Source organism: Chiloscyllium plagiosum, chromosome 10 (assembly GCF_004010195.1).
Source record: "Chiloscyllium plagiosum isolate BGI_BamShark_2017 chromosome 10, ASM401019v2, whole genome shotgun sequence".
NCBI lineage: Eukaryota > Metazoa > Chordata > Chondrichthyes > Orectolobiformes > Hemiscylliidae > Chiloscyllium > Chiloscyllium plagiosum.
The window spans coordinates 59363108-59390976 of record NC_057719.1 but is presented as its reverse complement, the minus strand read 5'-3'; the positions used below and the strand labels follow the sequence as shown (position 1 = coordinate 59390976).

The 27869-nt window shown below is 40.2% G+C and overlaps 2 protein-coding genes across 3 annotated transcripts in view; both read left to right on the top strand.

Moving 5' to 3' along the window:
* Window positions 1-5034, top strand: part of srp54 (signal recognition particle 54) — a 38150-nt gene extending 33116 nt beyond the window's left edge. The window contains exons 15-17 of the mRNA XM_043697871.1: window positions 828-998; window positions 2016-2111; window positions 4460-5034. Coding sequence (XP_043553806.1) covers window positions 828-998; window positions 2016-2111; window positions 4460-4551 — 359 coding nt within the window. The 3' untranslated portion in view covers window positions 4552-5034. The remainder of the gene's footprint in view (window positions 1-827; window positions 999-2015; window positions 2112-4459) is intronic.
* Window positions 5035-14402: 9368 nt separating this feature from the next.
* The window catches only part of sec23a (Sec23 homolog A, coat complex II component), a 91574-nt gene continuing 78107 nt past the window's right edge, over window positions 14403-27869 (top strand). Inside the window, exons 1-3 of one of the 2 annotated variants that reach the window (XM_043697863.1) lie at window positions 14403-14547; window positions 24929-25170; window positions 27641-27698. In XM_043697863.1, coding sequence (XP_043553798.1) covers window positions 24950-25170; window positions 27641-27698 — 279 coding nt within the window. In that variant the 5' untranslated portion in view covers window positions 14403-14547; window positions 24929-24949. Of the gene's footprint in view, window positions 14594-24928; window positions 25171-27640; window positions 27699-27869 lie in introns of both variants that reach the window. The other variant, XM_043697864.1, reaches the window with a different exon arrangement.

Sequence of the window (27869 nt, the reverse complement as noted above, 5' to 3'; positions counted from 1 at the left end):
CTTTCCAACACGCACCCCCATCTACCCCCAATCCTGGCCCCCAACCCTGTCCGACACCGCCCACTGCCCCCTCTCTGCGGCAGCCAGACGATACACCAACAACAAGATTACTGCTGCCGCCTTTTGGGGCATGACTCTCTAAATAGCGCGTGTGCCCACGTGCGCATGCGCACACATGCACACACAACTTTTTACTGCAATGTATTGACAGGTTTCACCTTTGCCCTATACAGGACAATGTTGGACAGATTATTTGGGAAAGGGGAATTTAACTCCAGGGAAAGTATGTGGAGAGAAGGAGAGAGAGAGGGCAGGAGGTCAGTCATTTGGAGATGGTGCATGGGCTTGGCAGCATTTCAGGAGCCAAGTTCACTTTTAATCACTATAAACAAAAGATGCGATCAGTGTTGGAAACACGACTTTGTATTATTTCTATCGGGACCTCGAGATCTCCTTTGGGTAATCTGATCTTTGGGTAATAGAGGTTCCTCTGTATTGTAGAATGTTGTCAGAGTGTAAAGGGTTAAATTATTCAGAACAGTTTCCTAATTAATGTGCACTTCTGCCCATTTTAAAGCTGAAAAGCAGAGCATACCTGAGCTAAACTGTCCAATATGTACATCAAGATGAGAAGAATTGTTCTGTTCACTTCTAAGATGACCTGAATCTCCTCTACCCAGGAAATGCAAGCTCCTCCTCACACATTTCAGTTCCTGGGAGATTAGAACCATCATGTTGTATCTGCCTGTTAGCACATTGATAATTTTTGCATTATTAGATTAATCACTGCACTGATAGTAATACCTGCTCTTCACTCCCCCACCCAGAACTGGATAATAAAGATGGTGCTAAACTCTTCAGTAAACAACCAGGAAGGATCCAAAGAGTGGCTCGAGGAGCTGGTGTTACAACCAGAGATGTTCAAGAACTCCTGACGCAATATACAAAGTTTGCTCAAATGGTGAAAAAAATGGGAGGAATCAAAGGTCTTTTCAAAGGTATGTAAATATTCTGTAGCACCATAAAACTGCAGAAATGCATGATGAATGTCTTCTGTGTTAAGCCTTCAAAGCATGAGCATTTTCAGGTCAGTGTTGGAGCATGGGCAAGACGATTGGGGTTGCTTCAAGCCAATCATCAAATCCCCAGGGCATGCTGCAGGAGTTCCTTAGTCAGTATCCTAAATCCAATCATCTTCTGCTTCAACAGTGACCTTACTTCAGTCAACAGCTCATATGTGGGGGTGTTTACAGATGATTGCACAATGTACTGAAGCAGTCTGTACTCATTAGCAACAAGACTTGGACAAAGTTCAGGCTTGGGTGGTATGAAAAGTTATGCCTGTGCCAGGTAATCACCATCGCCAGCAAAAGAGAATCTAACCATCTCCTGTGACTTCAGTGATTTCTCCCACTAAACATCCTGTAGATTACCATTGAGCAGAAACTGAACTGGTTAGGACATATAGATGTAAAGACAGGTTAGAGGCTTGGAATTCTGCAATAAATAACAACTCCACACTCACGAAGTCTGAACTGGTTTGACAGCACCTCTCAAAAGTGTATTTTCTGCAATCTAAACTAAAATGGCCAGCAGATGCTGCAAACTTCTATTTAGATCATACACTGTTGAGATTTGCAGCGATAGCTTCATCCTTCATTATCATTGAATCCAAATCTGGAACTCCCTTACTCTTGTTCTACCTGTTCCAGATGGACTTATGTGGATCATGGCGAGCTCATCTCCACCTTCAATGTAAATTAGCAATGGACAAATAAATGTTTACCATGTTGGTAATGCACATATTCAACAAATGAATTTTCAAATAAAAATTGACAGGTCCAAAATGCAATCAAAAAAGGGTGTGCTAAATATTGTATAAAACTGGAATCAACAAATTCAGACCATTAAAAGAGTAAGTCTGTTTTTGTGCAATTTATTTAAGTTCTGATACAATTTAATAACTCAAGTAACTTAAGTGAGTTGATATAAAAATACTGTCTGCTGTGGTGCAGGTGGTGATATGTCCAAAAATGTCAACCCATCTCAGATGGCCAAGCTCAACCAGCAGATGGCTAAAATGATGGATCCACGAGTGCTTCATCATATGGGCAAGTATCTCTGTCATATATTTAACTCTGGTTTCATTCACTTTTTAACTTCACAATGTATGTTGTCAAGTGCTGTCACATTTTTTGCCTATTATTTACTGTCCGTCCTGTTTTTTGATTTATCGTGTGCTTCACGGTGGAAACTTCAATCTGGCTATCAGGTTCTTAGAATTGTCTCTTAAAAATTCAGTTCTCTACTATATAGTTTCAGTAATTTAAAAATTACAGTTCATAATTTACTGCTTTTGCAAATGCCACATTTTGAAAGTTTTCTGTATTTATTTATTCCTTCACAGGGTAGGGGTATTTTTGGTTGGATGAGCATTATTTATTACCTATCTCTAAGTCCTGGTGAAGTGGTGGTACTGAGGTGTTTTATTGAAGTAAAATGCTTTGTTGTTTCTTTTCTAAGTTGGCTAGGCATGAGCAGTTCTGATTTGACTTGAGATTTATAGATCATATTCTAAAAGGGGTAGTAACTATATAGATGTAAAATTAGCTGAGTGATAGGAAACAGCAATGGTAAGTGGATATCTTTCAGATTGGAGGAAGGTTTGATTTGAAGCTCCCAGGAGTTGATACGGGGACATTTCTTGATACATACAATTTCAAACTTTTCAGCTGACACTAAACTTGGAAAACATGTTAACTGTGACGAGGTCAGTGTGGAACTTTGGAAGAGCATTGACAAGTTGGTGCTGCAGAGAGCTGACAAATGAAGTTCAATGCAGACAAGTGTGAGGTGTTGCACTTTGGTTGAAAGAACATTGTTAAACAATGTAAAATAGTGGGACAGTTCCAAAGGAGTTCAGGAGTGAATATGTGTTGATGTATGCGTGCACACATCATCGAAGGTGGCAGGACAGGTGAAGAGAACAGTCAATAAAAAGCACAGTATCCTCTGCATTATTATTAGGGGTATAGAGCAAGGAGGTGACCCTGAACTTGAATAAGAAAACAGACCTTATGTGGAGTATTGTCTATGTAGTTGTGGGTTCCATGTTATCGTAACATTGTGAACGCTTTGAAGAAAGTGCAGAAGCAATTTATAAGAATGATTCCTGGAATTAAAACTTCTTCAGTTATGAAGGTAGACTGTAGATGTTGGGACTGTTCTCAGAGAGATGGTAGAGTTTAGATTTGATAGAGGTTTTCAAAGTAATGAGAGAACTGGCAAAATCAATAGGATTGAAGCAGTTCCTGCTTGTAAAAGGACCAAGAACATGAAGGGACAGGTTTAAAGTGATGAGGAAATGCTTTTCCATACAGCAAGTAGTTAGGATATGGAATGTGGTGGAGGCAGGTTGAATTGATGTATTCAAAAGGACATTGGATGATTACTTAGATAGAAATCATGTGCAAGGGTGTAGGCAGAAAGTAGGGAAGGCACGTAATGAAGAGCAATGCAGACCTACTGGACCAAATGGTGAGATGGTGAAGTCAAGGAGTGAGTGGTAGGAAAATGAAGGAATTATAGACATGGGAGAGACACATTATTGAATTGAATTGCATTTGGAAAGGAGCTGCTTAAAGCCACTTTCTAGTGCTTGAAATCCAATGCAGTCTAAAGGTTCACATCACATCTTGTAGTTTCCTCAAACTCTCATTCAGTAAAACAGAATATGACAAAAACAGCTGCAGACGTAATCAGAAAATGAAAAAGGAAGGTGAATGATCAAGAACATTTTAGACTGATTTAGGTGGACATTGTAAGTTGGCTACCAATAGAGCACAATCTTCTCTACTGGGTGTGCATTCAATGGCTGAATGGATCCCCAGCCTATGATAATGCCTATTTTCCCATTCCAATCATTTCTGTTCATATTTAGAGACAAATGCGCTAAGGCAACAATAATAACTTGCTTTGAGAAGGCACGGGTAAAAGACTTCAAAATCTTTCATAAGGGTATTATCAAATCAAATTTAACAAGACAATATTAGGGAAAGTGACTAAAAGCTCAGTCAGTGAGGTATGGTATTAATGAGCATCTTCAAGGAGGAGGAGATGGTAACACAGAAGGGAAGCTTAGGAAGAATTTCAAAGCTTGATGGCATCACTGTTAATGGTGAGGCAGTTAAAATATGGAATACAAAACAGGCCAGAACTGAGGGGGTGTAGAGCTGGATGAACTTATAAAGATAGCAAGGAGCAAGACCATGAAAATTTTTGAAAATCAAGAATTACCAAATCAGCTTTCTTTGGAACATAAATCCATGTAGGCCAGTGAACAGGATGATAGATGAAGGGACTTGGTATGAGTTAAGTTTTCAAAAGAGCTCAAGTCAATCAGAGATGCAAGATTAAATTTGTCACGAGGATATACTAATTGTTCTTTGCTCTACTCTAGGTGGTATGGCTGGTCTACAGACAATGATGAGACAGTTCCAACAAGGTGCCACTGGCAATATGAAAGGCATGATGGGATTTAATAATCTTTGAAGCAGATGTCTTAAATAAACTGTTCGCAAGTCTCAAAGTTGAGAATATAACCTTTTCCCTATTGTTGTGGGCTGGGGATTTGGGTGGGCAGGGAGAAATGGAACAGAATTTTTAACCTTTCAAGATTATTGAATAACATTGGTACCTGATTTATTTCCTTGCATTCTATTTGGATTTGTTCAATAGAAGAAAAATGGAGATTTATGTAATGGCTAAAGTTTCATTGAGTGGAGTGCTCATTTTAATATTGGGCAAAATAAAATATATTCCTTTAGCCAATATTTTCCAAGTATGTTTCTCTTTATGCTGTAAAATACAAATATAAAACATCTAATTAAATTAATCATGTACAAGTAGGATTACATTAATTTACTTCTGAAGAAAATTGTTTGCGCAAGTAAGCAAACAATGTATAATTTGTAAATGCAGTGCTTTGTTCAAAAACAATGAAGATTTTCATAAATGAATTTACTTCTTACAAAACCTGTTGTCTGATTTTTTTTGTCCCTTCATAGAATTTTCATGCTTCAGCATGTCTGTTCGTTTTAAAGCATGGAAGATAAGGGTTTTACTCACACAAAAAAAAACTTGGTCATCCGGGAGAGGTATTGGGAAAAGTGATAACTACTTGGCATTCTCCTAGCCAAGAGAAAAGTCTTTTTGTAATTTTTTTGTCATCATGCCCACAAAGCCATTTTGTGTTCCTCTTGGTTAGGTTGGGAGGTAGTGCTACCTATGTGGGAGCAATTGGTAGCCAGTGATATAGGTTGTGGCAGAAAGTTGAGAGAAACTTCTTTTGATCTGTTTCACTTTAAATGTGGAAGGAAATCACAATTGATCAACAATTTTTTTTTTTGTTCCTTTTTTAACACACTGTTTCAATGTGCTTTGCAGAAGTGTTTCATAAACAACTGAAAATGCAATAACTGCATCCTTGAGGTTTGAGCCGGTGCCTTAAGAGGAGAAAATGGTGAAGAGGAAGGAACTTTGTGTTTAAGGAAGGCTGTTGGATCTGGAGGCTGAAAGGATAGCTGTCTAAAGTTGAAAATAGTAGGGAGGGGAGGACTACTTGAGGCCAGTTTTAGTTCAGACTGGTCTAAGAATATTGGGGCTGAAGGAGGACCAAGGTGGCAATTTTGTTTTCTGGTTTTTGAGCTGCTCCTTTTGAAATAGCTGGGCATAAGAATACATCCATGTCACCAAAAAGAATTTGCAAGTACCTTTTTCATTCACAATGAATTTGAACACCACGTTTACAACGTATTATTCTACATTTTTACACATTGCACATTCTTTTCTGTATAAGTGCTGTACTAATTCATAGAATCCATTCAAACTAAAATAAGTAAATTTCAGTGTCATGTCTTAAGTTTAGAAAATGGATAATACTAACTAGCATATTGTGCCATATGATTGTAAAAAATGTCAGGGTCTCCTCAATTGAAAGTCAATGAAATTTGTCACTGTTCATTTTTGGAAGAAATTATCTTCCAAGTACTTCAGTGTCCCTTGAAGATAAAATTATAATTGTCATATTTAGCTTTCTCTTGTGATGTTTTAAAATTCTCATTTTGTTAATTGACAGATGACAATTTTTCAAAATTATCAAGTTGATAATGTTAAAATTAACTTGCATTGGATTTGGATTGAATAGTTATATCATTAGATTTGTTTGGATTTAGTTGTCAAGATTTCTCATCTCCCTTCACATACAATGGTTGCTTCCAAGGTGCACTTATCCTAGACTTTACCAAGTTGCCAATGTTAGGCTCAATGGAAAAATCATTTGACTTGGGCAGCCTTGTCTTTTTTTGTTCTTGTCCGTATGGCTTTATTTCATTAAAGGGCAGGAACAGTGAATTTCTAAAAACAGGTTTTTCTTATCTTCGCTCAACCTAGAGATATTGAGGATTATTACAGTTCATTTGCTAACCAATTCAGTCAAGTAACTTTCTACATTGGAATTCTAAACAAAATATATTTGTGTTTTATTCACTTTTTGTGTGTTGCTGGCTCAGCCAGCAATTGTGGTCCTACATGCTCTTGAATCATCACAGTCCAGTTGGACATGTAATGCTGCTCTGGGAGTTTCTTTCTAACTTTTCCTTTCACCTAAAGCTTTATCAAGTACAGTGGCTTGTCCACAGAATGCTGTGTATCGATTCAACATTTGAATTTTGGTAGAACTTTTCCTAAAATTTAGTATGTGTTTGTTGGCATTAAAGTATTTTATGAAAAATGTTGGTCTTCATTCTTTACATTTAAAAATCATTAAGACAATCGTCCAAAGCATACTCCAGCTAAAACATTCTTGACGCTATGAGGTTGGGATTTTGTTTGTGTGTAGTTCAAGTAAGTTTTAATTCCTCTAACATTTCTTGTGAAGTGTTCAAGTAAGTAAATCAGAACTCTCACCCTCAAGTCTCTGGCTTGTTCCTCTTGAACAAAGAAATAAGTGAAAAGTGGTGACAGGTGCAAACGATCACAATAAGAATGGGAAAAAAACTGTTTTGTTCAAAAAAAGCAGGAAACTTCCCAAGTAGCCAAAATAAATGGGAGCTACCATTTTGATTTCTAAAACTAGGAAGATTATACCATACTGCAAAATAAGCATTTATGAGAAACAACAAGCTTTGTAATTGACTTTTAAAAGCTTTATTACGACAGTGCTTTATTGTGACAGTGTACAATTTGAAGGTTGTATAAACAACTTGAAAATACATATACTTTCTAAAATAAATGACTGGACTAGAATCAGTAAATTATGACAAAACAGCCAGTAAATGGAAATTTAAGTTTTAGGAGGATTTCATGAAGTTGTAAAGTGATAAAACATTAACAAAAACTGGTAAATAAAGAGATGCAAGAATGTTTTACAATAATTTAAAATAAATTGAAATAATTCCTGAATGTAAGCAGACAAGCTTGTGGAAACAGATTTTAACCAAAGTTGAAAGTATTCAAAATAATTGCAAAGTTTAAATACCACATTAAGGAGAAATTGAAAAGTATGTTTTTCTGCAGATTCAACATCAGAGATTGTCTAATAGGAAACTTTTTTAATTTAACTACAAAATTTGGCTATTCCTGTCTGGCTCGAGTACGAAGAGTACAGTGGCTAAACCATGGCTTACAAGGGAAGTTAGAGATGCTATCAGATGCAAAAAAGACCTATAGATTGGCAAGAAAGAAACAATAGGATTTGAGGATTGGGAACAGTTCAAAATTTGGCAAAGGAGGACCAAGGTATTATTTAAGAATGGAAAAGTACAGTATGAGAGCAGGTTTGCAGGGACCGTAAGAACTCACTAAAAGTTTCTATAGGTATGTAAAGTGAAAAAAATTGGTGAAAACTCATGTAAATCCTTTACGGTCAGGAACAGGGGAATTTATAATGGGAGAAAAGAGAAACGGCTGATGAATAAAACTAATTTCTATCATCACAAGGGAAGATACGAGTAACGTATCAGAAATGATGGAGAACAAAAGGCTTAGGGACATGGAGGAACTGAAGTAAACTCGTTTAGTTGAGAAATGGTGTTTGAGGGATTGATGGGATTGAAGGTTGATAAATCCCCAGGGCGTGTCAAACATTATCCCAGAGTACTCCAGAAGGTGGCTCTAGAAATACTGGATGCATTGATGTCATCTTTAGACTCTGGATTGGAGTGTAGCTCCAATTGGAGTGTAGCTAATGTAACCCCACTATTTAAAGAGGGGGGTAAACTAAAAACTGAGAGACCAGTGAGTCTGATGTTAGTAGTGAGCAAGATGCTAGAGTCCATTATCAAGGATATTATGGAAGAAAACTGAGAAAACAGTGGTAGAATCAGAAACCAAAAGATTCTACCAAAAGAAACAAAAGGAAATCATACTTGAGAAATTTTCTGGGATTCTTGGAGGGTGTAACTAGCAGAATTGATCAGAGAGCCAGTGGATATGATTTATTTTGATTTCCAGAAGATTTTAGACCAAGTCTCACATAATGTGTAATATTCAAGTGCATGGAATTGGGGCTAGCATTGAGAAGGATAGAAAATTGGTTAGCAGACAGGAAAAAAAGGAATAAATGGGTCTTTTTCTGAAATGGTAGGCAGTGACTAGTGGTCTAGCGCAGTAATTGGACCCCAGCTATTCACAATGTTAATAGTTTAGATTCGGGAATTCAATGTAATATCTCAAAATTTGCAGTTAGCTTACCCTAACTCACCTTTTGAGTAATGAGGAAGATGCAGAGATGTTGAAGTGTGATTTAGACATGCTGAGAAAGTGGGCAAATGCAGGATTATGCAGATAAATGAGATGTTACCCACTTTGGGAGCAAAGTAACAAAGGTAGATTATTATTTGAATGGCAGTAAATTGAGAGAGGAAAATGTTTGATGAGACCTCAGCATCCTCCTCCGCCAGTTGCTGAAAGTAAGTATGCAGTAGCATTTCATAGAGGTTTTGAGTACAGGAATGAGGATGTGTGACTGCAATTTATACAGAATATTAAGGCCACATCTGGAATATTGTGTGCAGTTTTGGTCTCCTGAGGATAAATGTGTTTGCTGCAGAGAGAGCACAGTGCAGGTTTACCAAATTTATTCCTGGAATGGTAGGATTAATATATTAGGAGAGATTGAGATGGTTAGAATTATATACACTGGAGTTGAGAACAATGAGGGGGGTTTCATGGAAATATATAAAGTTCTAACCGGACTAGACCGGTTAGATGCAGGAAGAATATTCCTGATGGTGGGGGAGTCTAGAACCAGGGTCATATTTGAACCATAAATACTGAGATGATTTTTTTAAAATCCAGACAATGGTGAGTTTGTGGAATTGACTTCCACTGAAACTTGTTTCGGTCAGAACATTGTTTTCAAAAGGAGATAGATGTAGCTCTTGTGCCTAAAGGGATGAAGTGCTAGAGGAGGAAACCAGGTTCACTAACTAGCGGGAAACGTCGCCTAGGACAATGGGAAACTTGCCTGCGTGCCAGCTTTATATCCAGTATTCAGTGAGGTGCTTTCCAGGAGCCTGTTCTCTTCCCCCCCCCCCCTCCCCGCCCCAATCTTCCCATTCTCAGCCCCACCATTTGTTCACTCATTAATGGTCCCTCACAGATGAGGATGACTCTCTTCCACTCTCTGGTAGAGCTGTAGATGACTGTATAAACTGATGCAACTTCTGCAGGCTCTGTTATATTTGGGGCAGATGGAAGGGGTTGGGTGGGGCATTGGTGTGGCAGCACACTCTGCACCATTTCAACCTAGCTTCCACTTTTTTCCGACTGCAAGTCTTGAGATCCCAAATGTTCTTCCTCTACTTTGGATGTCTTGGACAAGTGATTCCCAGGTGTCTGTGGGAATGCCACATTTTGCCACTGAGGCCTTGAGGACATCACTGAAGCACTTCCTCTGTCCATCTGGGGCTTGCCTGCCATTTCAGAGCTGGCAGTAGAACACGTGCTTGGGGAGTCTTGTGTTGGTCATGCCATTGACATATCTGGCCCATTGCAGCTGATCAAGGATAGTCAGTGCCTCAATGCAATGAATGTTGGCCTGTTTGAGGAGTCTCGTTCTTACATCTTTCATCCCAGTGGATATGCAGGGTCTTACACAGGCACTGTTGATACTGCTCCATTGCCTTGAGGTGTCTGCTGTAGACAGTGCACATCTAGCCATATAGGAGGGCAGGAACCACTACACCTCTGTCAACCATGATCAGGATATCGGATCTAATGTTCTTGAACACCTTTCCCTCAGGAAGCTAAAGGCTGCGCTAGCACACTGGATGTGATTCTGGATCTCATCAATACTTGCTTTGGCTGATAGGGCACTCCTGAAGTATTGGAAGTGGTCAACTTTCTCGAAGGCCTCTCCATGGACCTTGATTATTGGGGGTTTGTTCTACAATGCCAGCCTAGCTTGGTGGAGGGGTCCTTTGTCTTGTGGATATTCTGGGTGAGCCCCATGCTCTCATCTGCCTCTTTCAAGGTGCTAATGGTGCTCTGGACTTTGTCCTCTGAGATTGCATATTCGCAAACAATATCTGTGTACTGCAGCTTAATGATACTGGTTGGGTGGTTTTGGCCTGAAGGCAGTGGAGGTTTAATAATTTCCCACTGGTTGTATAAGTCAGCTCCACTCCAGCAGGGAGCTCATTGGCACTGCAGTGAGATAGATTGAGAACCATGTTAAGTCTAAAATGCTGCCCTGCTTTGACACCGGTCCAAATGGGGAATGGCCGGGTGGTTGAGTCATTTGTCATCACTCTGATTTGCATGTTGTTTTCGAACAGTGGAAGGATGGTGACAGAACAAAGTGAGAAGGATGCTCCATTATGCTTCGTGGTTGACTGTGTCCAAGACCTTTGTAAGGCCAAAGAAGGCCCTGTACAAAAGTAGGTTATTTTATCTGCATTTCTCCTGCAGCTGTTGCACAGTGAAAATCATGTTTGTTGTGCCCCTTCATGGCTGAAAGCCATACTGCAATTTGAGGTGGAGTTCCTCAGCCACAGGGAAGAGATGGTTGAGGAGGATGTTAGTGATGACTTTTCCAATGGTCAGCAGCAGGGAGATTTCCGTGTGGTTACCACAGTCAGACTCGTTCCCTTTTTTGAAAATGCTCATGACTGACATCTCGGAGTTTTCCTGTGATGCTGTCCTTCCGATAAGGCAGGCTTGGCTTTGAAGCTGCAGCAGGAGATCTTTGCCTCCACAGTTCAATGCCTCAGTGGAGATACCATCTGCTCCAGCAGCCTTACTTTTCTTAAGCTGATGTACGACCTTCTCTACTTTGTGCAGGCCTGGGGTGTCATTGAGCTCATGGTGTATATTGTGCTGTGGGATGCATTCAAGCATGCCCAGATCCAGACAGAGCCATAGCTGAGGAAGTCTCTGAATTGCTCCGTCCAGCACTGTTTGACGGTGTTTTTTGTCTTCGATAAGAGCTACTCCGTCATTGGTCAGCAATGGGTTAGGGCCGTGGGTGTCTGGACCACGAAGGAAACTTTGCACATAATGTTTACCGGCCATTTGTTGTCTTCCAGTTCTTTCTCCACCCACCAGTTGTTCTTTATGTCACAAGTTTGTTGGACGTCTGCCTTTAGTTGCCTGTAAGCCTTTTCTCTTCTCAGTGCAGTTGTTGTTATACATTCAGAAATACCATGTGCCTCCAGCTTATCAGTTCTCATCGAACGAGTCTTGGTGCTTCATGTTTGAGTGACTGAGTTTTTGCAAGCATTGACAATGGTGGTCTTGAGGGCAGACCAGAGACTGTTAGGATCCTGTGACTTGGTGTCACCGAGAGTCATTAGGTTTGTGGAGAGGAGTTGGTTGTATGAGGTTATTTTTGCTCTGTCTTTGAATGCCTCGATGTTAAATTTCTTGCAACTTTGTTTTTATTGTCTCTGTTGTGATGGGGCTTTATTTACATTGATCCTGATATTGGATCGGAGGATGGTCTGTCCAGTATTCGTGCCTCCTCTCATTGGGCGGGTAAGTTTAACATCTTTCCAATCCCTTGCTCTGATGATGACGTGGTCAACAAAGTATGTGTTTGGAGCATGGGTGCCGCCACATTGTCTTGTATTTGCCCCTTTGTCAGAACAATGTGTTGGTGATCTCCCACCTCCTGTACTCAATACTCTGACCAATAAAGGAAAGCATACCAAATGCCTTCTCCACTATCGTATCTACCTGCGACTCCACTTTCAAGGAGCTGTGAACCTGTACTCCAAGTTCTCTTTGTTCAGCAACACTCTCTAGGACCTTACCATTAAGTGTATAAGTCCTGCTAAGAATTGCTTTCCCAAAATGCAGCACCCCACATTTGTCTAAATTAAACTCCAGCTGCCACTTCTCAGCCCGTGTTGCAGCTGTACAGGACATTGGTTGGAATATTGCGCGCAATTCTGGTTTCCATCCTATCAAAATGATGTTGTGAAACTTGAAAGGATTCAGAAAAGATTTACAAGGATGTTGCTAGAGTTGGAGGATTTGAGCTTATAGGGAGAGGTTGAATAGGCTAGGGCTATTTTCCCTGGACCGTCGGAGGCTGAGGGGTGACCTTATCGAGGTTTATAAAATCATGAACTATAGATCAGTGAGCCTGATGTCGGTAGTGGGCAAGTTGTTGGAGGGACTCCTGAGGGACAAGATGTACATGAATTTTGAAAGGCAAGGACTGACTAGGGATAGTCAACATGGCTTTGTGCGTGGGAAATCATGTCTCACAAACTTGATTGAGATTTTTGAAGAAGTAACAAAGAGGATTGGTGAGGGTAGACCGGTAGATGTGATCTATATGGACTTTAGTAAGGCATTCGACAAGGTTCCCCATGGGAGACAGGCTAGCAAGGTTAGATCTCACGGAATACAGAAAGAACTAGCCATTTGGCTACAGAACTGGCTCAAAGGTAGAAGACAGAGGGTGGTGGTGGAGGATTGTTTTTCAGACTGGAGGCATGTGACCAGTGGAGTGCCACAAGGATCGGTGCTGGGTTTTTGTCATTTATATAAATGATTTGGATATGAGTATAAGAGATATAACTAGTAAGTTTGCAGATGGCACCAAAATTGGAGGTGTAGTGGACAGTGAAGAAGGTTATTTCTGATTTCTACAGGATCTTGATCAGATGGGCCAATGGCCGAGAAGTAGCAGATTGAGTTTAATTCAGATAAATGCGGGGTGCTGCATTTTGGGAAAGCAAATCTTAGCAGGACTTATACACTTAATGGTAAGGTCCCAGAGAGTGTTGCTGAACCAAGAGACCTTGGACTGCAAGTTCATAGCTTCTTGAAAGTGGAGTCGCAGGTAGATAGGAAAGTGAAGAAGACGTTTGGTATGCTTTCCTTTATCGGTCAGAGTATTGAGTACAGGAGTTGGGAGGTCATGTTGCGGCTGTACAGGACATTGGTTAGACCACTGTTGGAATATTGCGTGCAATTCTGGTCTTCCTATCGGAAAGACATTGTGAAACTTGAAAGGGTTCAGAAAAGGTTTACAAGGATATTGCTAGGTTTGGAGGATTTGAGCTATGGGGAAGGGCTGAACAGGCTGGGGCTGTTTTCCCTGGAGCGTTGGATGTTGAGGGGTGACCTTCTAGAGGTTTACAAAATTATGAGGGGCATGGATAGGATAAATAGGCAAAGTCTTTTCCCTGGGGTGGGGGAGTCCAGAACTAGAGGGCATAGGTTTAGGGTGAGAGGGGTAAAGTATAAAAGAGACCTAAGGGGCAATGTTTTTCACGCAGAGGGTGATAGTGTATGGAATGAGCTGCCATAGGAAGTGGTGGAGGCTAGTACAATTGCAACATTTAAAAAGCATCTGGATGGGTATATGAATAGGAAGGGATTAGAGGGATATGGGCCAGGTCCTGGGAGATGGGACTAGATTGGGTTGGAATTTCTGGTCGGCAGGGCCGAATTGGACCGAAGGCTCTGTTTCCGTTCTATACATCTCTATGGTGTAGAGGTGGGCGTGATTGTGGCATTTGGTCAGAAGGTGCCGTTGAGTTTTGCCATCCTCCCCTCTTTCCCGATGACATCGCTCCTTTTGTGAACTCTGGAGTTGGAGTCGCCAAGAGCAATTAATTTGTCTCCTGCTAGTACCCGTGAGAGGGATTGGTCAAGGCTGGAGTACAATTTCCCCATATCCTCACCTCCTGCATTGAGCATTGGGGCACGTGCACTCAATACTGTGACATACTGGTTCTGAGTGAAGATGAATATAGGTGGCATGAGCCATTCACTTCTTCATAACCGCCCCCGCCCCCGCATGACTTACAGACTCCGCCCACGTAATGAGGCCCCGCCCCTCACCCTCCATCTCGAGCGTCCTCCCCACCCGATGCCCTTTGGCTCCACCCACGGCGCTGGACCACGCCCCTTAAACCGCCCCTCCGCGCCCCATCCTCAGGCCACGCCTCCCCCTGGGTGGGAGTCGCCTGTTGCCGCTACGTGGCAGAATCTGCCATATTGACCGCGTCAGCTGTGCGTGCGGAGCCGGTAAGTGCAGCACCTGAGGCCGGAGGTTGTGACAGGCCTCCCTGCGGTGAGTTGCTGCTGTCGCTGTAACCTGCCCTGAACGCAGACAATGGCGGTGTGGGTTCAGGTTGCTCCTGGAGATACATTCCGGAACCGCTCGCGGTTTGGTTCTGTACGTGATCTGCCCCAGTTTCACTGGGCTGTTGGGTGTGAGGTGCCCGGTAACACTGAACTCCTGAGTGCAAGGTGTCACTGGGATCGAAGTACAAGGGACGGTTTGAGGTTTCCTCTGTCACTGGGCTTACGGTGGGGGTATGAGATGCCCGGTATCACTGAGCACTTCACATCTTCTCATCACTCCTAGGCCAGAGACACTGGGTACTCTGAACCCACTCACCCCCGATTCAAGTGACCCTGGCTTTGGGGAGTCGGAGGTTGGTTGGGACAGGTGTGAATAGAGACTGACAATGAGCAACTTACAATGTCCTGAAAGACCATCTAATGGTTTTGGTAGTAATAGGGTGTGAGGTGCCAACGACACTGGGTTTATGATTAGATTAGACTAGATTTTCTACAGTGTGGAATGGGTGGACAGGATGGTATGACGTACCTGGTCATTGGGTTCAAGGTGGGTGTGGGGTTTGGAGTTGAAGAAGAGGGTCTGTGGTGCCTAATGTCACTGGACTTTTATTGTGGGGATTGATGAGATGCCCAGTTTCACTGGATTGCCTCTGTGTGTATGTGTTTGTCTGTCTGTTGTCATTGGGCTAGTGGGGGAGGGAGTGATGGAGAAAGTGTTGTGTGTCAGGTGAGATGTCTGTTATTGCTCGCCTGTAGGTTTGTTTATGCCAAGGCTGTAGTAGATGATGTGTGGGAAATGCCTTCTGTTCTTCGCCACAAGCTCTCTCAACAGGTACTTGGGCTTTTCTGTGGGTATATGTGAAATCTACATACTTTGTGTTATCTGGGATTTTTGACTGATGTCTTAATTTAAAGTTAAGCAGGTTCTGTATCTCAGTTGAAGGACAGGTCTCCACTGCTCGTTCTGATCCTGGGTCCTTGCTTCCCTCCTGAATTTAAACTGCAGTCCTGGTTCCATTTATTACAGAAGTTAGTTAGTGCTTGGAGTCCCCCTGTACTGACCAACTGCTGCTAGATGAGCCTGGTCAATCAAACGGTGCTAATTTGGTTCTTTTTAAGTTTTTTATTTAGCAACGTTGGACAATTTCAACAATTTAAAATGATACTGCACTTCATTTTAGAGAATATAGGTATAATGTTTAAATTTTTTTTCTCAGCAAAAGGTGGTCCAGTGGAACTTCAGTTGTGATTTAATGCTTATGTTAAAATCACAATTTTTGAGAACGCAACCCTGACTTTACTTGCGGCCAACTGTACTGAAATGAAAGAAGTGCACACAAATCCCTGATTCACCTAGTAGTAGTTTAAGTCTTTGGTTAGTGGCGAGGATAAGGGCAGGTGTTGCAAAGAAAACACCACTGGGCTAAAACAAATTTTGACAGAATATTCCCCAGAGGGCTACATTTGTTTAATATAGTATTTCCATTTGAAGTCCTTGGAGAAGTAGAGGTTTCAATTACTAACAAACATGTTTTTGCTGAAATACCTCAAAACAGCTCCAAGATATTTCTTTAAAACAATTATTATTTAGTAAACATTGGAATGTAACTGATGAAGACTTTTTAAAATTTGCTAACATGAATGAGAATTATTTTGAACATATCCTATAGTGCAGTACCATTGGGCTAATATTGTCTTGTAAAGTTTGTATCCTGGAAATTTATTTAACCACATCCCTGTTGAAAACTCTTGAAAAGTTTTGATTTAGTATCTGTCTCCGAATAGGTTTTTATTTAATTATCCCTTACCTTTGTTTTTATATTCTGTTTTTATAAAATTGCTGTTTTACTACCTATAGACCTTCCCACAAAAAATGCCCATTACTCTTCTGATTTCCATTTTTACTTCTCTATATTGGTATGCTACAATTGGCTTTCTTGATTAGCTTTAACCCTGACTCTAATTTGATTTTCTTTCCTCTTTCAACGGACTCCAGCTTTTGCAACCCATCATTCCTTGTGGAGCTTGTATATAAATCATCTCTTGCTTGATGATTTGTCCATATCCATCAAATTTGCTCTCCAGTTTATCTCCGTTTCTGTTTATTTCAGTCACTTTTCAGTTACATTATAGTTCGACTTATTAAATGTTTTCTTCATTTTGCTTTGCCTACTTGCCCACCCTTAATTTCTGAGAACTGGATTAGGCATGTTTTGGACAAAAAAAATAAGCACAGATGGAAAACCATCTCAGGTACATTGTACAGTCTCATCTGTACTAAACTGACTATATCTTTACTAATCATTAGTTTTCCCTATCACTGAATAACTAAAATTATTCATGTTTGAAGTATTCTTTTTTAAAAATATGCAACTCTTCCACTATCTTCTTTCCATCACTTTTATTCTTTAATTTCAAGCAAAATTGAACTTTTGAATTATCGCCTTGATCATTCTTGTGATTAATATTTGTGTTAAATAATCTGTCTGTCAGTACTTGCATATTGTTTACCAATGAAATCTTTGCGTGTATTTCATCAATTTTAATCACAGCTGTTTGTGCATTTCTAACTCAAATTTCTGCTCTGCAGACCTTGATATTTTTATCTCCCTACTGCTTGTTCTAAATTGCATGTAACTTTCCTGTTTTCTCTTTTATCCTTTGTGCAATTATTGTTCTTGCTGTCAGTTCCTTTCTTATCTCCCTGCTACTATTATTTTAAATTATTTTATGCATAGGAACATGAGTAGGCTATTCAACCCATTGAGCTTTACCCACCAATCAGTATGGATGATGAAACAGTTCGATTCCTTTTCGCCATTCCATCCAAATAACACTGTACACCATTGATAATCTACCTTAAACATGTTCAAAGACTAAGCCTCCAAAGAATAAAGAATTCCAAAGGTTCACAACCCTCTGAGAAAAAATATTTCTTCTCCCTTATTTTTAAACTATATGCCCCCTTGTTCTAAATTCTCTAAACAGAGAGAACATGTTATCTGCATCTATTCTGTCTATCCCTTAGTATCTTCTAAGTTTCACTGAGATCACCTGTCATTCTATAAAACTCTACTGAACATAGGTCCAGTTTGCCCAGTTTATGTCCATACGACAGTCCTGCCATCTGAAAGGAGGACTGGTGAACTTTCACTGCATGATCTCTTTCCTGAGATAAGCAACCAAAATTGCACCTTCTCCTCCAAGTACAGCTTAACTAGGCCTGTAGACTATTCCTGTTCTCAGATCCTCTTGAAATGTAGGCTGACACTCCATTAGCCTTCCTGATGGCTTGCTGTTTGTTTATATTAGCCTTCAATTACTTATTAACAAGCACACCTCATCCTTTTTTCACTACTTTTTAAAGTAAATTTTTGTCTTTTTTCCCTCAGTTGCATTAAATTGTGTTCCCACTTTCTTTATCAGTGTCTTAGTCCTCCTTTGTATTGAAACAACCTTCCAGTCCTCAGGCTGCTATTTCCTTGAATCTTATACAATCCTGAACTTCCTCTGTTCGCCACAGTTCATGACCATTTCAGTTTCATCAAAGTGTGAAGAAACTGCACCATGTCTCCTCCAACTTTTACCAATCACCATGGCCTTAACACTACTACTGCCCACATGCCTAACATTTCTTCCTTTGACTTGAAGAGGGTGTTGAAACAAGTTTGAACTTCACTGGTTACTCTTTGATTTTGCACTACTTTTTCCTACAAGAAATTAAGACATTCATGACAATCCTGTGTAGTATTTTGGCAACCTATTTGTCATAGTTGAACAGTACATAGGTCTGTGTCAGGTAAAAGGAGAGATTAGTGAGAGACCCAGAGTTTGTCGTATAAAAGCATTATAGACAATGAAGGTTATTTTGAAATAAGCACAGAATGGTGGAAAAGCTCAGCAGGTCTGGTTGCTAGCATCTGGAGTTTCCCTCCAGTGTTCTGTTTTTCCAAAGTTCCACAGTATTTTGCTACTTAAGGGCTATTTTGAGTTGAAGCTGGAGAGCAGTTCAAGTAACTGATAAAGTTTGCCACTTCAAATTGAAAATGCTTTAGTGTTTGAGGAAAACCTCAAATAAACCATCAGCAAATGTACCTGTTTTCAGCCAGGAGCTGTGTTCCCCATAAGATGTAATCTATGCTCTGGAAGTCACGGTCACAGGTGGTTTACTGTGAGATAAATACTGGCTGAGTGATTGTAAATTTTTCAATGTACATGTCAAATTTTAAGTTAAATTGAAAGTTCAAATTGAAGTTAAATTTTCACGTTGAAAGTGATATAACCTCATATGCACTGTGTACAAATGTGCTGAATATTTTTGCAGTACATAGATGAATATTCTGTATTGTATTTGAAGCTTTGTAGATTATCCAGCCCCTTTATGATTTAATAAGACTGCGAAATACTATGGAGAACAAAGTTTACTGTAATCTCAGCCACCTTTGTAGGCTAGGAGTTTCTTTATAACCATAAAGACACAAACATGCTGAGAGTGATATCGGAATTGTTCTGATTAAAATGGTAAAAAAGGCATCTGTTGTTAGGCTGTTCTTTGTTGCATCTAAGCTCTCATTTGTGTATTTAAGAATGTTCTAAGCTGCTGATAAGTGAAGTGCAAGAAGGTCTCTGTTCAAATCTCACCCACCACTTGGTGTGTCATTTACATATCTGAGACAGTTGATTTAAAAATACTGAATTACAGTGGCAAACTGCAGTCAACATTATGATAGCTCATAGAGAGACATGAGTTAGCAGGATGGGCAAAAGTTTTCATGAAATGTTTGAAACCATAAAACATTCCTATTAATCCAGGGCACAGCTGCTTCTTCAAAGATTCTAGGATGTGAAGAATGGGGAGCTTCTATGGTGTTCAGAACAATATTGTTACCCAATCAATACCATAAGGAAGTGAACTAGCTGCTCGGTGTTTTAGAGAATCTACAGATCACAAATTCATTACTGCAAACTGCCATTTAATTCACTGTACTTCAAATGAATTAGTTTCACATGAATTACTTTGGGACAACGCATGAACATCTATAAAGTACTGATCAATATGTATACAAGTTTTCTATTAACTTTTACATTGCATTTTAAGTGACTAGCTCCATTTTAAAGGTTGCATGATAATGTTCTTCCATCACATTAATAATACTTATGCATTTATTGTGATGATATTTTGCAACCAGCCTCTGGAATGAAGACAATGCATTTGTTCAAACTGGTAAACACTCTTTAATCTCTGCTTTTCTGGTCCAATGGGGAATATGCATCAATTTGTCTGCTCTACAGCATAGTATAAAGAATTCTTTACCCCATTTTGATCCCAATACAACTACAGATGAGGCCGATCAGTGAAGTTTTCACTTTGATTTTGAGAATGCTGTGTTACTTAAGATGCAAATTTACAATTCTTCAAAGTTCTGTTGGTAGAGTGTGGTTGATTAGAGTGGTGCTGGAAAAGCACAGCGCAACAGGCAGCATCCGAGGAGCAGGAAAATCGACGTTTCAGGCAGGAGCCCTTCATTAGGAATGGAAGCCTTGGGGGTGGAGAGATAATTGGGAGGGGTTGGGGGTAGGGAGAAGGTAGTTGAGAGTGCAATAGGTGGATGGAGGAAGGGATAAAGGTGATAGGTCGGAGAGGAGGGTGGAGTGGATAGGTGGGAAGGAAGATTAACAGGTGGGACAGGTCATGAGGACAGTGCTGAGCTGCAAGTTTCGAACTCTGGTAAGGGCGGGGAGGGGAAATGAGGAAACTGGTGAAGTCCACATTGATGTCCTGGGGTTGAAAGGTTCCAAGGCGGAAGATGAGGCGTTCTTCCTCCACGTGTCAGGTGGTGAGGGAGTGGTGGTGGAGGAGGCCCATCATCCGTAGTTACACTGGCACTACTCCCCACCTTTTCCTTCACTACATTGATGACTGCATCGGTGACACCTCATGCTCCCACGAGGATGTTGAGCAGTTAATCAATTTCACCAACATGTTCCACCCCGACCTTAAATTCACCTGGACCATTTCTGACACCTCCCTCCCCTTCCTGGACCTCTCCATCTCCATCAATGACGACCAACTAAACATTGGCATTTTTTTACAAACCCACCGACTCCCACAGCTACCTGGATTACACCTTCCTGCAAAAATGCTATCCCGTATTCCCAATTCCTCTGCCTCCGCTGCATCTGCTCTCAAGAGGAACCAGTTCTACTACAGAACACACCAGATGGCCTCCTTCTTTAAAGACCATAATTTCTCCTCCCATGTGGTTGAAGATGCCCTCTAACGCATCTCATCCAACCCCCACACCTCCACCCTCAAACCCTACCCCTCCAACCGCAACAAGGACAGAACACCCCCCCGGTCCTCACCTTCTACCCCACCAACTTCCGCATAAATCACATCATCCGGCGACATTTCTGCCATCTACAAACTCCTCCAACACTGTCACTCCCTCACCACGTGATGCCTGGAGGAAGAACGCCTCATCTTCCTTCTCGGGACTCTTTAACAGGGCATCAATGTGGACTTTAGTTTCCTCATTTCCCTTCCCCCACAACCTTACCCCAGTTCTAACCTTCCAGCTCAGCATCATCCTCATGACCTGTCCCACATGTCAATCTTCCTTCCCACCTATCCACTCCACCCTCCTCTCCGACTATCACCTTTACCCCTTCCTCCATCCACCTATTGCAGTCTCAACTACCTTCTCTGTAGCTCCACCCCCTCCCATTTATTTCTCCACCCACGAGGCTTCCAGCCTCATTCCTGATGAAGGCCGCCTGCCCGAAATGTCGATTTTCCTGCTCCTCGGATGCTGTCCGACCGGCTGTGCTTTTCTAGCACAACTTTCATCTTGACTCTAATCTCCAGCATCTGCAGTCCTCATTTAGACGATAAGACATAGGAGCGGAAGTAAGGCCATTCGGCCCATCGAGTCCACTCCGCCATTCAATCATGGCTGATGGGCATTTCAACTCCACTTACCCGCATTCTCCCCGTAGCCCTTAATTCCTTGTGACATCAAGAATTTATCAATTTCTGCCTTTGATGTGAATACTACAAAAATAACAATGTGCAGAATAAACTCATCTGTATTCATTGAACATATACACGGATACGTATCATAAATTTAAAATGCACATTGTGCCCACAATGTTGGTTTAATGAAATAAACCTTTGATATAATGTGTACTATGATGATACCTTGAACCAAACATATGTAATTTGGGCACAGTACATTATAAAGTCTCAGTAGCACAACAGTGCTTTTATATTCCAACCCCCTTGAGATAATTGACAACATTGCATTCGCTTTCTTAACCACGGACTCAACCTGCATGTTTACCTTTAGAGAATCCTCAACTAGCACTCCCAGATCCCTCTGTACTTTTGCTTTACGAATTTTCTCACCATTTAGAAAGTAATCCATGCTTCTATTCTTTTTCCCAAAGTGCAAGACCTCGCATGTGCTCACATTGAATTCCATCAACCATTTCCTGGACCACTCCTCCAAACTGTCTAGATCCTTCTGTAGCCTCTCCACTTCCTCAGTACTACCTGCCTGTCCACCTAACTTTGCATCGTCGGCAAACTTCGCTAGAATGCCCCCAGTCCCTTCATCCAGATCATTAGGCCTAGAATGTGGTTGATGCCTGTCCATAATTTTGATTGGTTGATTTGAAACCAGTAGATCGTTCACTTTATAGTCTGAACAGAATCCAAAAATAATTTTGTCCATTATCTGATTATCTCATTCACCCCATGTAAAACGTTGAATGAATTTCTAATATCTTTAATTTCTTGTGACTGGTAACAAAGTCTGAGTTCATTTAAAGCCAATTCAACCAACAACTTAAATTGATAGTAAAGTGTTATTCAGCTCCTTGGATAGACTCAAAAATCTACAATGTTTTGGTAACTTTACATGCGTTAGTCTAAATGGAAAGAATGTTACTGGAAAAATGAATAAAAACCAACTTTTTGATTGTTTTCAATAATTTTATACTTTCAGAATGTGATTTACGCATATTTGTAAATTGGATGCTATATTTTTGATTATTAGATTAGATTACTTTACAGTGTGGAAACAGGCCCTTTGGCCCAACAAGTCCACACCGACCCGCCGAAGCGCAACCCACCCATACCCCTACATTTACCCCTTACTTATCACTACAGGCAATTTAGCATGGCCAATTCACCTGACCTGCACATCTTTGGACTGTGGGAGGAAACCGGAGCACCCAGAGGAAACCCACGCAGACACGGGGAGAATGTGCAAACTCCACACAGTCAGTCACCTGAGGCGGGAACATTTGGAACGTTTGCTAAAATTCTATATCAATTATATCATTTCTCCTGAGAGAATTTAAGATCAAATCTTTTCTCGGGATAGGGCTAAAACCGGACTATTGACTCCAGATGCCCTCGTGCACTATGCTTGTCGATACGTACTGATGTTAAGTAGAATGTTTAATTGCTTTGTACCTCCAATTCTTTCACAGTTTGGACTGTGTATTTTTAAAGTTATTTCAAGGTGCATAACAGTATGCTGCATGTTGGTGAAACTATCTGTAATGAGCTGTAAAATTTTGAAGTATCGTTCAAGTACTGGTCATCCTGCTATAATGCACATTTCATTAATGTGAATTTGCTAAAATGCACTTCTCAAATTGAGAACACTCTTTCTGAAGCCTGAACTTTTGAAGCGTGTATTGGTTATAATGGGATTCTGGCCCTGTTAGTTTAAATGGTGCTGCTATTATGCAATTTTCTTATAACGCAGCATTGCATGAGAATGGAACTACTGCGTTATAGCACAACCAACTGTATTATGGATTAGTTGCATCAGATTTTCCCTGGTGTTACCTCACTATAACTGTTAGGTGCTGTGCTTTTATCCTCATAACTTCATTAATTTTAACCCACACTCAGTGTTTTAGCACTTCTCTGCTTTATTCGTCTTAATCCTCCTTCACAGTTTTCTCAACGTGTTCATGGCCCCTGCAAGGACATTAGTGCCACTTCATTTCAGTAAAACGTTTCTTCTTGCCAATGCCACATTTCACCCTCAAATCCAGAAATCAATTTATTATTCTAACTGCGAGGAAACAATTAGATTAAAGGCCATCTATACCACTGACTTTGGAACACTATTTACCACTCTCCTGTTCTCCCTCTTGCCCTTACCATCAATTAGCCACTTGACTCAGAAGAGACTGGCCCTTAGTAATACTCCTTTTGCTATACTTCATAAATCCTGGTGTTTAGGATGGGGCAGCTGTCAGTTTTTGCATTTTTAGAAGCATTTGTTTGCAGAGATGCACAGTACAAATATACATTTCCTAAACTCAGACTCCAGTTCCGGTATATACCTTTTTATAGAAGCTGAAGGGAACTCCTAGTTAGTGCTCACCATCAACATTCAACAAAATAAATTCATAAACAATTAACCACCGTGTACCTCCATGTTTGTTCAATACAAGGTGTCCTTTGTGTGGTCCGAGTTACTCGGAGGTCTCCAAACCTGTGAATAGTCACTCACATGTTTCCTCATGGTATTTCTTTGTTGTGAACCATCGGGTGACTACATTCTGGAATGTGCCATCAGAAAACCCTCATCATATGCTGTAGTATTTGGCCTATTGTTGCTCAATCACAGAGATCCTGTCTTGATTCCATTTTCAGAACATGAAACATTGGTCTTGACTTTGTAATTGTGTAAAATGGACCATAGGAACAAGAAGCTTATTTTACATCTTTTTAAATCATTTACTGTGTCACATATTTTACCTGACCAATTTGTTCCATTTAATGGGCGTTTTCTATCCCTGGGCACACGGAAAATCCATGATAACCACAGTACATGTTCCACATATTCATTGAAGGTATTTTTCAATCCTTTGTATCTACATGAAAAAATGTAGAGCATATACGTCTGAACTCCTACTGGCACTCAACTCCTAAGATGTGAGCAAATAATTTTACGTGATCACAAATCTGAGCTTCAGGGTAAGCAAAGCTCTTGCCTGATGTTGTTTCAAGACTGAACACTTTCCTGGCTTCACATAACTACCATTTCCGTCTTATTGCTGAAGATTGAGCTCTTGCTGCTTAGCTTAACTCTTATTCAGTAGTTAAGTAGTATGAGTTAAAATGTCGCCGGAGAAAGAAGCTACCATTAGAATTTGCATTTTGTAATTTAAATCTTCATAAAGTTTCACAGAACGATAGTGCTTTCAAGCTTGTCTTTCTTCAAGTCAGAATATTTATACCAATAACTTAATTTTGATACCTTTTTAAAAATAAGATTATTTTCTTTCACAGACTTAAGATTGTGAAGTTACAATGGCAACTTTTATGGAGTTCATCCAGCAGAATGAAGATCGGGATGGGATTCGGCTGAGCTGGAATGTTTGGCCATCAAGTCGTTTGGAGGCAACCCGAATGGTTGTTCCTCTGGGTACCTTGTTTACACCATTAAAAGAGCGACCTGACTTACCTCCAATTCAGTATGAACCTGTGCTTTGCAGTAGGGCAACCTGCCGTGCAGTTTTGAATCCATTATGGTAAGTCAGTATTAGAGATTCAAATATTTGAATTGACCAGTTAATACCTCTCAGTACAGCATGAATAACTTTCTCTAAGGTCTTTACAGATTTCATTTTGATGCAAAAAATTGGAATGTACTACTTAAAATGTAAAATATATTTAAACATCCTTGCAATTCACACAAAAATGAGCTGGAAAAAATTGCAAATTCTGGAGATACTACTGAAAAGAAAGACAAGTAGACATTTTGAATATGTATATTTTGAGCATAAGGTTTTTGTAAATACATGTGCTGCGTACGCTTATGATATAATAATTGGCTATTGCTATTAACAAAAGGAGAGATGAGAATAATTGCCCTTGATATCAAGGCTGAATTTGACCAAGTGACAAAAATGAGTCAAGCAAAATTTAGTAGGAATTAGGTGGAAATTTCTCAGCTGATTGGAGTCGGAACTGAGCACCAGGGATTAATCTTTTAACTTGTTGATCTTCAGTGATCTTCGCTCCAGAACATCACTACAGGAGTTCCTCAAAGTAATGTCCCAAGGCCAAATCATCTTCAACTGCTTCATCAATGAACTCTCCACCATCATAAAGGCAGTAGTGAGGAAGTTCAATGAGGACTTCACATTGTTGAGCCCAAGGTCCTTGGATACCCAAGCAGTCTGGGCAATATCAAGGCTTGTGCTGACAAATGACAAATAATATATCATATGTGCCAGGCAATGACCATTTCCACCAAACGCTTAGTGCATTTGTACACTACTGTACTTTCAGTTGCACAGCAGAAATTTATCTCCTGAAACAGCAACTTCTGAATCCATGACAGCTACCACCTAGAAAGACAAGGGTGGCAGATGCATAAGAACGTTATCAGCTGCAAGTTCATCTCCAATCGACTTAATGTCCTGACTTGTAAATGTATCACCATTCCTTCAGTGTCAGTGGAATACAGTTCACCACCACCTTTATAAGGACTGTGCCTTTTTATCTTGTGTTTTTAAACCTGGCGATTGAATAAGAAAGAACATTCTTAACAACCGGTATTTAAAAGGGTGGTTCTAGTTTTGAAAGTATGTAACCTGGCACCTATGCCAAACATTGTGTAAACAATAATTTGGACATTTAGTAAATGAAATTAAGATTGCAGATGTTTGGAGTCAAAGGGGTGTACTGGTGCAGCTTTTGCTGGCAATGAGAATTTCATTGGTCTATGGACGAGTGACCATGTAATGCTGATGGAGACTTTTCTGCTTGTCAACAACTGTGTGATTGGTTTTCAGTTAGCTGAACAGTTTGGAGCTGGGAACAAATTAGTGACAGAAGTGTTCAACCTTTCCCCAGCTCAAGAGCAGTCTCCCTATTCTTAGCAGTCAAAACTCACTAAACCTGAAGAGAACCATTGATCTTTGCTGCATCAGTTTATGTATGCTGTGGATTTTAGCTGATATGACAATTTTTTTACAAGAGAACCAGCCATCTTTTTTGCCTCACTAAACAGTTAAAAATGACACAACATCAGGTTATAGTCCAACAAGTTTATTAGGAAGTACGAGCTTTTTGAGCGCTGCTCCTTGGAAGTACCTGGCGAAAGACAACTGAAGCAAAGTGCTGGTCAGCAGAAGATTATTAGGGTCATTTCAATGATGGTACCTGTGAACAAAGACTACTGAACTGTTTTTCCAATTTTTTTCCCTCTGCCTATAATCTATTTTACTCTGTCTGCTCATTTGTGTGTGTGTGTGTGTGTGTGTAAGGGGGAGTTTTAATTAATATTATATATTCACAATTTATAACTCTTTACCTATAGCTAGAGTCTAATTACTTATAATTATAATTCATATTTGGTGCCAAAACCTGGACCATACTTTCTAGCAGCTTGGATCTGAAAGACGAGTGAATCATAATAATTTCTCAAGGGAAATTAAGATGGACAATAAATGTTGGCAAAGCCAATGGATATCTCATGAGTGCATGAAAAACAGTGCACCTTAACATGGCTCCTGGTAAACTTGTTACAATATGTGGAATAAATGGATACCTGGGTGAGGCACTGATCCGCAAAATCCAGATAGGTGCAATGCTCGTCCTCTAAGCCTTGCAAGTGCTTGGAGATGAAAATTGGTCCCAATTGGAAAACTTGAGTTGGACCTTTGATTTCATGGATGTTACTTGATGACTCTCGGGGTAAATGCGTTTTCTGGCACGCCGTTTTAGCTCACACCAGCAGAATTGACATTAAGGTAAAGTTTTGTTATGATCCTATTTTTAGAGCTATTACCCAGCCAAGTCATTACCATAAGGAAAGAAAAATGAAGATGGCTACTAAGATGTTTAGAAAAAAATAGATAAAATTGGTACCATGTGAATAATTGCTTTTTATTTCTGTGCTCTAAGATAAATTGAGGAAGGCACATGTTTCTACACTAGTCTAAAATAAGTCTTTGAGTTTTTCTCTCTAATTTGACTTTTGTTTGTTTTTAGCCAAGTAGATTACAAAGCAAAACTGTGGGCTTGTAATTTCTGCTATCAGAGAAATCAGGTAAGTTGGTCATTATGGTTGTTAGTATAGTAGTTTGCAGCAGTATGTCTAGATACTGTGTAGTAGACATATACTGGAAGTATTTATGACATGAATCTAACCCATCATGGGCGTAATATCTTTAACTACTTAAAAACAGTGGTCATTTACTATTTCAATTGCTGTATTGGA